At 41.0% G+C, this 11582-nt stretch overlaps 1 protein-coding gene across 1 annotated transcript; it reads left to right on the top strand.

The window, feature by feature from the left end:
- Positions 1-2170: 2170 nt before the first annotated feature.
- On the top strand, positions 2171-8142 carry LOC309327028 (vomeronasal type-2 receptor 26-like; the record flags this gene model as incomplete). The annotated part of the gene is made up of 5 exons (XM_081836060.1): positions 2171-2458; positions 3148-4005; positions 4374-4601; positions 5912-6038; positions 7180-8142. The coding sequence occupies 5 exons, from the start codon at positions 2171-2173 to the stop codon at positions 8088-8090; spliced, it is 2412 nt and encodes an 803-aa protein (XP_081692186.1). The 3' UTR covers positions 8091-8142.
- Between the last annotated feature and the right edge of the window lie 3440 nt (positions 8143-11582).

Raw genomic sequence — 11582 nt, 5'->3', positions numbered from 1 at the left:
CAAATAATAACAATCATGAAATGGATTGTTTATCTTTCAGTAAAATAACCATCAAACGCTTCAACTGACATCAGGTGACAGTTCCTATAATATGAGCTGTACTCAAAATCTTCTTTGGCGTATCCAGAGCACAATCACATTTGCCCTTTACAGATTGCTATATGAGGTGGAAGAACTTTCTTTAAGTAGAGTTCTGGGGATTTTCTCAGAGAGGAAAGAAACCCCAAAGACTGGAAAGGATGTAGGGACCGGACGCTATATTAGTTGGAATGATTCACCTTCCTTCTCCTCCCTGCCATGTGAAGGGGTAGAGCAGCCATGATAGGTGCAGGGCATTGATAGAGAAGAGGAACGCACAACCCACCCACCCCGCTTTAAGTTAACATCCTGAACATTTTAAGTACTGCATTGATAAAGAATCTTATTAATTAAATTAAATATCAATAAAAGGAAATGGGTCAAACAATCGTTAGAAATGATCTGTTAAGAGAACTGTATCTATCAACACAACAAAGTGTGACCCTCACTTTCCCCAGACCAGGCTTTCCAGTTATGTCAAATATGAATGACCCATGGATGAAGCTGACTTTGGTACTGGTCCGATCTGGATCTACCAGCTATACTAGACTAGTTACTTATTTTCCGTCAAAGGGAAAAAATAATATGTGTATGATTCAGAGAAAAAGAAGGGAGGGAATCTTCTAACAGTTTTGTTATGCATGATAGAACATCACGTCAACAACACACTGGGGAATGATAATCATACCTGTCAAAATTACTGGTTTATGCAATTGACATTCAGCACATGTTAGCAAGTGTCTGAAGTAAAGCTATAAAACACTTGTATTCTTCAGAATTAGATCTAGGTAGAGGCAGGGCTCTGTCACTCTTCTGTTAAAAAATCTCTCACTTATTTGTTAGGATATATTTCCACAAGCAGATATATATTTTCTTTAAAAAAAAAAAAAAAAAAAACCACCACCACCATCAAAGTAAAGGGAGGAGACGAGGATCTTGATTGCATGAGACCCACCGATATCAGCGGGAGTCACATTCCACTAACTTATTCTTGATCCACCTCAAAGCGAAAAAACAGAGGAACAATATAACTAGGACAGTAGACTCCCCCCCCCCCCAGCATGGGCCACTTCTTTTATTTTGAAACCTCTGTTTTATTGTATTCCAGCATGAATTCTATAGAATTCAGATAATAATTGTTTGTTACAGACATGCTGTGGACAGCCTGAACGAAGCATGCACACCACTGGTAGTCCACAAACAGCAATTTTAGAATCCCTGAACTAGAAAAAAACTGGTACTGGCACCCACATTCCATAATAGACAAAGTTGTAAATCTGTGCATCCAGAGTATTATCCACCCTTCAATTGTGCCATGGAGACTTTCAAAACCACCATTTGAATGAGTAGATTTGCCAACAGGATCATGACAGTGATGGTGTTGCTGCTTATACTGCTGTGTCATGCTGTATGCAAGTCACATTTCATTAATTGCAGCATTCGTGATGATCTGCTCTCTATTCCTCATGAATTTTTCCAGCCAGGGGACTTTGTGATTGGTGGGATTGTTTCTCAAGTCTTCTATCTCTATGATTTACTTTCTCTCTTGGAGCAGCCTACACATATTGTGACTCATGAACCTATGTAAGACGCCATCTCCCTGCTCCCCTCCCCTCACTTTTTTGTAATATGTTCAGACCCTAATTACATGGAACACATATTTGAGGAATATTGCATTTATTTATGGTGGGTGTCTAAAAAAAGGATATTTTATCAATGCTGGGAGTTGTTAATCAATATTTTACCTTCCTGATAACATTGCTAAGCACAAGGCATTATTAATAAGCTTTCCCTCCCAAGTGACAGTGAAATGAATGGATCTAGTGCATTTCTCTTTTCCTCTGCAGAGTTACCTCATCAAGAAATATGCTGTTATGCATTTTTTGGCCACACTAAATTCTTATTTTTCAAGACTTTTTGCTCCCTCATCCTTCATTTCATTTTCATTTTACTTTGAGTTTGAGTTTGTTTTCTTCTAAGGGTAGCAGTTTCACTGCAGTCTTGGACACAAACAAATGAAGAATACAAATGTGTTTTTATTGCTTTTGTCACTGTTGTTTTATTAAATAGCTGTAACCTACATTACAGTTCCATGCCCAAGAACTACCAGCACATCCTGGCCTTAGCCTTTGCTGTAAAAGAGATAAATGAGAACCCCAACATCTTACCAAACATTTCTCTGGGATTCCACATTCTCAATAGCTACTACTCTGCTAGGATGACATATAAGGCCACCCTCAGCCTACTTTCTAAACAAAAAAGATTTTCTCCTAACTTCAAGTGTCAAAATCAGAATAAATTGATAGCTATTGTTGGAGGATGCCTCTCTGGAATCTCTGCCAATGTGGCCACCATTTCAGCAATTTACAAGACTCCACAGGTAATCTCTATGCATGGGGGTTACAAACATTAGATATATGTGAGCTTTGTGATGTGCCTGTAAACAGATAAATTAAAGTTTAGGCTGAATTGAAAGAACCAAGGAGCTGGATTCAATACTAATATTCTTAAAATGCACTCAGTCAAATTATTCAACATAACTAACTGGATGTACATTTAACTGGATACAACGCATTGTTTTCAAATCTCCAAAAATTTCAATTATGCTTCCTTTTGCACTAGTAAGGCCACATGATGAATACTGTTTCCCGTCCCAATTGGCACACTTAAATAAGAATGCATTAATTTCAAAATGGGGTAATAGGAGGCCAGTAAATATGGCCAGAATATGGAAAGCATATCATATAGGAAAGGGTAAAGTAATGTGTCTCTTGAAAATGAGTTCAAGGTGCAACATTGCAAAACACTTCAAAGACTTAAACAGTTGCCACACAGAAGAGGTCAAAGATTCATTTTGTGCTGCCCCAAATGTGGTACTTGTTTAAGATTCAACAACTGAAGTAAAATTACTTCAACGATAGGACAAATCAAACAGCCATTTGTTGCAGAAACTGTGATTCTGGCTTTCAAAAGGATATTGAACTAGATTGCTTACAGGACCAACTGAAACATATTGATTTACTATTCTCTTGTAATCCGTCTGAGAAATATTCATGGATTTTATTACAGCTTACTTATGGATCATTTTTACCAGTACAAAGTACAAGAATGCTATTCCCATTCTTGTACCAGATGGTCCCCAATGAAGCCCAGCAGCACAAGGGAATTGTGCAGTTACTTCAGCATTTCAGATGGACCTGGGTTGGGCTTTTTGCAGTGGATGATGACAAAGGGAATAGGTTTTTACAGACAATAGTTCCAATGCTTACCCAGAATGGCATCTGTTATGACTTCATAGTAAACATTCCAAAATGGAGTTATATGGATGAGATGCTAGACAGGTTTTTAAAGAACATGGATACCTACCTCATTATGTTTGAAACAAAAGCCAATGTATTCTTTGTATATGGGGAACCTCCATCCTTTCAAGTTCTAAGAACACTAGTTTTTGTAATACCCTTGGTGAACTTGCCCCCTCTGGGTAAAGTGTGGATTATTACATCCCACTGGGATTTTGCATCACACTCTATTCAGAAGATTTGGGATTTACAAACCTTCCATGGTTCCATATCCTTCACGGTTCATTCAAATCAGCCATTGGGATTCCAAAATTTCCTTCAGATGCTAAGACCTTCATGGGCCCAAGGAGATGGTTTTATCCAGGACTTTTGGGAACAGGCATTCAACTGTTCATTACAAATGGCTAATGGGCAGCATCAGGAAAGGAGATACTGCTCTGGAGGAGAGAAGCTGAGGAGTCTTCCTGGGACCTTGTTTGAAATGGAAATGACTGGCCACAGCTACAATGTCTACAATGCTGTCTATGCTGTGGCTCATGCTTTGCAAGCCGTTTACAAATCCAGTTCCAAAGGTAGGAAGTTGGGAGAACGACAGGAACTGTTTTTTCAGAATGTGCAACCATGGCAGGTAATTACAACCAAACTTTTTTTAAAAAACTATGTTTTCTTCAGGAAGCACAAGGAATTCTAAGTGTGCATGATACAATTTGTGTGCCTGTGGTGGTTTTCATTTCCTTTCAGGTTTTTCCCCCTTTTGGAAATCCATTATGATAAGTAGTAGTGATCCCATGATAAAATATTGTTATTTCAGTTCATAGTCACCCACCAACTTGGTGCATATGGAAAGTAATGATCATTATAAATATCAAATAATCATTTAAGTTTTACAGTTCAATAATAAGACATGAGTGAGTGCCCAATAGATGAAGTGGCCACATACATTGTTGAAGAATTTTGAAACAGTCGTTGCTTTGTTGATACTTTCTTTCTATCTAGGTCCATCATTTTCTAAGGACCATGTTGTTCAACAATAGTGCTGGGGCTTTAGTGTGTTTTGATTATAATGGAGAATTAGTTACAGGTTTTGATGTAACAAACTGGATTATTTCTCCGAATGGTTCGTTGTTTAGGATCAAAGTTGGAAAATTGGACCCTTGTGCACCTTTAGGAAAAGAGTTAAGCATAAATAATGATCAAATTGTGTGGCATAAAGTTTTTAATCAGGTGAGACACAGTTCTGTGGAATGTTTTCACTAAAAAAAATCAAAGGATTTGAAGGCATCTAACTACATTCCAACTTTAATTTTCATGAAATCCCACAGGATGTTTTATTATTTTATTAACCTTTGTGAAAAAAATATTATATTTTAGTTCAAATTTTCATGAATTCCTATTATATGCTCTTTTTACATCTTCAAGAAGGACACTGACAAACTGGAACGTGTGCAGAGGAGGGCAACCAAAATGGTCAAAGGCCTGGAAACGATGCCTTATGAGGAACGGCTAAGGGAGCTGGGCATGTCTAGCCTTGAGAAGAGGAGGTTAAGGGGTGATATGATAGCCATGTTCAAATATATAAAAGGATGTCACATAGAGGAGGGAGAAAGGTTGTTTTCTGCTGCTCCAGAGAAGCGGACACGGAGCAATGGTTCCAAACTACAAGAAAAAAGATTCCACCTAAACATTAGGAAGAACTTCCTGACAGTAAGAGCTGTTCGATAGTGGAATTTGCTGCCAAGGAGTGTGGTGGAGTCTCCTTCTTTGGAGGTCTTTAAGCAGAGGCTTGACAACCATATGTCAGGAGTGCTCTGATGGTGTTTCCTGCTTGGCAGGGGGTTGGACTCGATGGCCCTTGTGGTCTCTTCCAACTCTATGATTCTATGATTCTCCCCTAATAAATAAATTGTTTATTTCATGAATAGGATTTCGGGTTAAGGGGCTACAAACAGTGGTACCTCAGGTTAAGTACTTAATTCTTTCCGGAGGTCCATTTTTACTTGAAACTGTTCTTAACCTGAAACACCACTTTAGCTAATGGGGCCTTCTGCTGCTGCCGTGCCGCCAGAGCCCTATTTCTGTTCTTATCCTGAAGCAAAGTTCTTAACCTGAAGCACTATTTCTGGGTTAGCGGAGTGTGTAACCTGAAGCGTATGTAACCCAAGGTATCACTGTATTAACTTTAATGGACCTTTTTCATTTTAATAGATATTTCCATATTTTAGGGAGGTATATCCACCTATTTCAAAACTATAGGTTCTATGTACACTACCAAACATACATCTCTCCGTAGTTGCAGTGAGGTGGCAATATAAAAGTTCAAGGGCACAATCTAACCAATGAAAACAAAAACAAAAAACTGGAAAGGAAAATGAAACATACAAAGTCCTCTCCACACGTAAATCTTAACTAGACAACACCAGAGAGGTGAACCCTCCCTGCTCTAAGTTGGGAGTTGTCCTTTCTTCTCCAAACCTGCTTTTGTGTGTGATCTCTTATGCTCTCATTACTAATCTCTCTTTAGTGTTTCTGTACAGGTGCTTCCGCTTTCTGTGTGCAATGACTACTGCTATCCTGGGTACAGTAGGAAAAAGAAGGAAGGAGAGAAATTTTGCTGCTATGATTGTACTCCATGTCCAGAAGGGATGATATCTAAGTATAAAGGTGGGAGTTACTCCATTAAGTGTAACCTCTTGAATGCATATGGAGGTATCTTGCAATGCAAAATTTTAAACAAAAAGTAAAAAACCTAACTACTAATTCTTAAGAGTTTCAAAGAGTGTGGGACTGAGTAAATTTGTGTTCATCACTATCTCTCAGTCTAAGCAACCTCAAAGGGTTGGTGTAAGGATGCCTGTGGTGATCACAAAGGGTCCTCGGACCTTTAACGGTCTATTGATCCCTGTGCCACCACTGTGCTCAATTCCCCACTGCCACCAACCCGTTACTCTCGGGTAAAACACTGAGTCCAGACAGTTGTTAAAATGTGAACCAAAAAAATAAGTTTATTTTATAAACATTAACAAGTTTATGATTTCTCAGATAATATTCCTGTCAGTATCTTAACTCTAGTTTCTTTAGCGGCCTATACCTTTCTAATACCTTCTGATTGATTATCTCAACTGATTGACTGACTCCTCTTAACAAAATCTCTCACTCTCTCACATCAGACTAGCCCAACCCACAGACTTATCCTCTCTGTCTCTTCTAACTCCAGACTGTCTTCTCAACAACTCTAACTGTAACTCTTAACTCCAAACTTGGGTTCCCATTGGTTAGCCATTTTACAATTAGTTAACTTTTTCCTTATGAACCCAGTATGATGTCACACACCTAGGAGGGCAAATGCCACAATGACTTTCCAGGTAGTTCCATAGTCGCTGACCGTCATTCCAGGAACTTTCCATTTCCGATATCCAAAAGAACCTTTTCCTAGTGCACCTTCTGGCATTTCAAAAAGATACTGTGCTTTTAATATTGTTCCATTTAATAGATTTTTATAAACTTTCTGCATATCCAATATCAGATGTGAGCACTCATTGTGGAACATTTGTTCCTCAGAAACACTGAAAAGCCTGCACTCATGGAAACTGAGTCTTGGAGTTTATTTTACATAAACTGATGATAATATCACCTACAATTTGAGGATAATTTCACCAATATGTTTTCTCCAATTTGATAATCCTGCAATACAGCTTCAAGGATCCTTAAGGAGGTCTATGACCCTGAAAAGGTTAAGAACCAATGCTTTACCTATATATTGATCAATGTCAGAAATATTTAAAGAGATCTTCTTTTATTTTAGATATGGATACCTGTGTGAAATGTCCAGAAGATGAGTATCCCAACAGTGGCCAAACCCAATGCATTCCTAAGGTCCCAAGCTACCTCACTTATAAAGAAGATTTAGGACTCTTGACCATTATCTTGAGCATTATCTTCTCTCTGACCACAACATTAGTACTTGGGACTTTTATAAAGCACAATAACACTCCCATAGTCAAAGCCAACAATCGGACTCTCACCTACATCCTCCTCATCTCCCTCCTGCTTTGTTTCCTCTGCTCCTTTCTCTTCATTGGACAGCCTGGAAAGGTGACCTGCCTTCTCCGACAAATCACATTTAGCATCATCTTTTCTGTGGCCCTTTCCAGTGTTTTGGCAAAAACCATTACTGTGCTTCTGGCATTCATGGCAACCAAACCGGGATCCAGGATGAGGAAATGGATAGGGAAAAGGCTGGCAAATTCTATTGTCCTTTTCTGCTCCTTTATTCAGGCTTCCCTCGGCATTCTTTGGTTAAGTACATCCCCTCCATTCCCAGATATGGATATGCACTCACTGCATGGGGAAATCATACTTGAATGTAATGAGGGTTCAGTTGCCATGTTTTATGGTGTCTTAGTCTATATGGGTTTGCTGGCCCTTGTCAGCTTCATCTTGGCTTTCCTTGCCAGGAAGTTACCTGACAGTTTCAATGAGGCCAAATTTATCACTTTCAGCTTGCTGGTGTTTTGTAGTGTTTGGTTGTCCTTTGTTTCTACTTATCTGAGCACCAAAGGAAAATACATGGTAGCTGTGGAGATCTTTTCCATCTTGTCCTCTGGTGCTGGATTACTGGGTTGCATCTTTTCCCCTAAATGCTACATTATTATATTCAGACCTGAGCTGAACACCAGGGAACAACTAATCGGCAAAAAAATTAAAAGAACATGAGTGCATATTCTGGGATTTTTTCTGCTCGTGTATGTAGTTCATTTGAAATGCTGGTTTGAGGGATTTTATAAGAAACTGGTGATGTCTACTTGCTTAAGCAAACATCTCTCCTTAAATTATTATATTCATTCCATTTCAACTTAGTTCTCACTTTGGTTGGTTAAAACAATTGCGTGGACAGGCGGAGTCCCCAGATCCCGCGCGGTCCCCCCGTCATGTGGAATAACGACTCAAGACAACGTGCTATAGGATTAAATTGGCCACAACTTTATTAAATTTCAAATGTTGGTAGACCTTGGCTCAGGCATTAGGCATTCTCCCTCCCCAATCCCCAGCTGGGGACCTAGGGAGCATCAGGGTTATCCAGTGTGGGGGGGGATGGGCCGGCTCTGGAGAACATATGTTCAAGCAGAGATAGCCACCCCCATTACGCCGCCGCCGCCGCAGGGGAGAGCAATGACGACCTTTCGGCGTATGGTCAAAGCCTCCCTTCAGAAACCCCTTTAATGGGGAACCCTGGTATCGCCGCTGCAAAGAGGAAGATGGACTAAAGGATTCCGCCCAAGGCCTGATACCGCCAAAGTTGTGACGTTCTGCTACGGGAAAGGCGGAACCTGCCAATGCAGGGAAATTCCTTTCCGGCCCTTTAACAGCGACCTTCACGTAGCAGCACCCACATACCTGTGGAGAAAGGTTAACCTGCAAAACCTATGAAGAAAAGTTAACCTGCAAAAGAAGACATTAACTGAGGGTGGGTAGGGTGGGAGAAGCTCTGGAGCCAAGTGACGATTCCCAGGTAAGATCCTCCCTCTATTGTGTGGGTAGGTAATCCCTCCCCTACCTGGCCTGGTCTCCTTGGCAACGCTTCCCCCAGGTGGGATTGGACAACTGACTGAGGTAGGTGGAGACCTCCAGGTATCCCACCTGAGGGAAGGCAAAGCCTGGATGTGAGGGCGATCTGGCTGCGACATCTGTCACCCCCTTGATTGCCAGGGTTGATTCAGCTGATCTGGCTGGCTAGGCGGGTGTCCCCTTCCTCCCTCACCGCTCCATGTGCGTCCCTCCCGAAGCTGCGCGCTCGGTGGAAGAGGACGACCATCCCAGATAGAAGGAGTGTACCGTTCTTCGGTCAAGGGTATACGATAGCTGCGCGCCCCTGCTAGAACCTCCAAACAAGCTCAAGGAAGGCAAAGCCAAGCCTATGCTGTTGGAGCCGCTCCAGATCTAGGGGCTGCACACGTCCACGCAAAGGGCGCCCCCCGTTTTAAGTGGGGAGCGGTCATTCCTGTTTAACTGGTCAGTGGAATCCTAACTAGAATGAGGGCACAATTATCAACTCTGATGATTCCTCCTTGTGTGGGTCCCAAGCATTTAAATGGTTTACAACAAATATTTTTAAAAATGTGTTTGTATGTGTATACACATACACATGATCAGTGCTGGCATTATTCGCCCAAATGACTTACCGGTAAGTACAAAACCAATGATACGATATAGCCACATGTAATTATAATTTATAATTATAATGTAATTATAATGTAATTATCAATGTCATCTGAACACCATTCATTAAAATGTACAGTAAACAGAATATTAATCAAAATAGTTATACCAACATTTTATACTGGAGGAACAGGGAGAAGCAAAATATAGCAACTTTAAGAGATTCCTGTGTTTTCTTGCTTCCTCATATTCTTGGCATAGCATTAGCAACTTCATATCTACTGGAAAGGGCCATCCTCCAAAAAGCATAACAATAAAAAGGTGTTAAAGAGCTCCGGGAAGCCCCCATCCCATATTGGTTTTTTAATAAATCAAACTAAAAAAGTTAAATGAAGCTTTTAACTACCAGCAAAATCACCCTGAATCACTTCCATTCACATTATAATTCACTGACCCCTTATATAATTTGAATATTGAAGTCCCCTTTAGAGTGCCCAAAGCCCAACCCCTTTTGTCCTCTAGGGACTGCCATAGGAGGTGGAAGGGCAGTCTTTGAGTAGAGTTCTGGGGATTTTCTGAGGAATCTTAGAATTATAGAGCTGGAATGGACCACACCACAAGGGTTATTTAGTCCAATCCCCTACAATGCAGGAATCGTTTGCCCAACATGGGGCTCAAACCAAGAACCCTGAGATTAAGTCTCATGCTTTACGTGCCAAGGCCCCGTGTCCTGTAGTTCCCTATTGTTTAATAAACCCTGTTTAGGGAAGTTTTTAATGGGTGATGTTTTAATGTATTTTTAATCTTTTGTTGGAAGCCACCCAGAGTGGCTGAGGAAACCCAACCATATGGGCGAGGTATAAATAAAAGGTGGTGGTGGTGGTGGTGGTGGTGGTGGTGGTGGTTGTTGTTGTTGTTGTTGTTAACACAGAGACACATGTATTTAGGTTAAGGGACTAAAACAGGCAACAACTTTATTGGTTACAGATGTGAGCGGTTTGGCCTATTCATTTGCTGAAGCCCAACTATATCTTGACTCCCGCCCATCTGCAGGGAGTCAAACTAAGGGTAAACCACCAGAAGAGGGAGCCCTATGACTTACCGTATTGGCCCAAATATAAGCTACAGTCCCCCCCCCCCCGAAATTCTAACCATGAAAATTTTAAGTGTGACTTAAATTCACGACGTTATAAAAATTGGTTTTTACAATATTGCTGCTGGAACAGTCATATGGTAAAACGGAACCAAAAAATGTTTTATTGCCAATTTGTGTGCTTGAGACTGTTGTGCAATTAATTCTAATGTCATTCATTGCTTTCACCTTATTTTACAGTGCAGTACAGTGGAACCTTGGAAGCCAAACATCTCGGAAGCTGAAACTTTTGGCTCCCGAACTCTAACAACCCGGAAGCAACTGCTTCCGTTTCCAAATGTTTCTCTTTTTTCTCAATGTGCCTTGCCACACTAACCATTTCAGTTTTAATTATGGGGCAGGGGCAGGTGTGTGTCAGATGGCATCTCCTCTCAATCCTCCTTCCATGCCACCATAGGTTCTTTTTGGACATAAGTTCCCACAACCCCACAAACCTGGATCACTTCCTCCCTCCATCTTCCTTATGGATGGAGCAGGAGTACAAAAGCTTGGCTAGGAATTCAAGAGGGAGGCTCCCAGATTTTGGAAGTGGAATTTGCCGCATCTCATTCCATGGAGCTGCCTGGAGGGTGCACCCTTCCTTCCCCTCCCTGCCATCAATGACTCGTCCCCTTCACAAGGTTGGATGAGCCTGGATCCCAGTCATTTCCACTGCCTACAATAGGTTTGGGGGCAAGCAGGACCACCCCTCCTCAGCCTCCCCTCCTCCCATTTGCCTTTGCTGGGCCATATTTACACAAGGAGAGGTGCACTCTCTCCCTTTTCCCTTGGATCATGTGTCTCTTTTTTCTCAATGGGCTTGCCGACCATTGAGCCTTGGTTGTTGAATGTTTCAGAAGCAGAAAGGGCTCCTGGAACACATTAAGGTAACAGGGTATTGAATTTTATTTGCTTTT

Source organism: Podarcis erhardii (genome assembly GCF_964252035.2).
Source record: "Podarcis erhardii genome assembly, chromosome: 13".
Classification (NCBI taxonomy): domain Eukaryota; kingdom Metazoa; phylum Chordata; class Lepidosauria; order Squamata; family Lacertidae; genus Podarcis; species Podarcis erhardii.
This window is presented reverse-complemented; position numbering and strand designations above follow the sequence as displayed.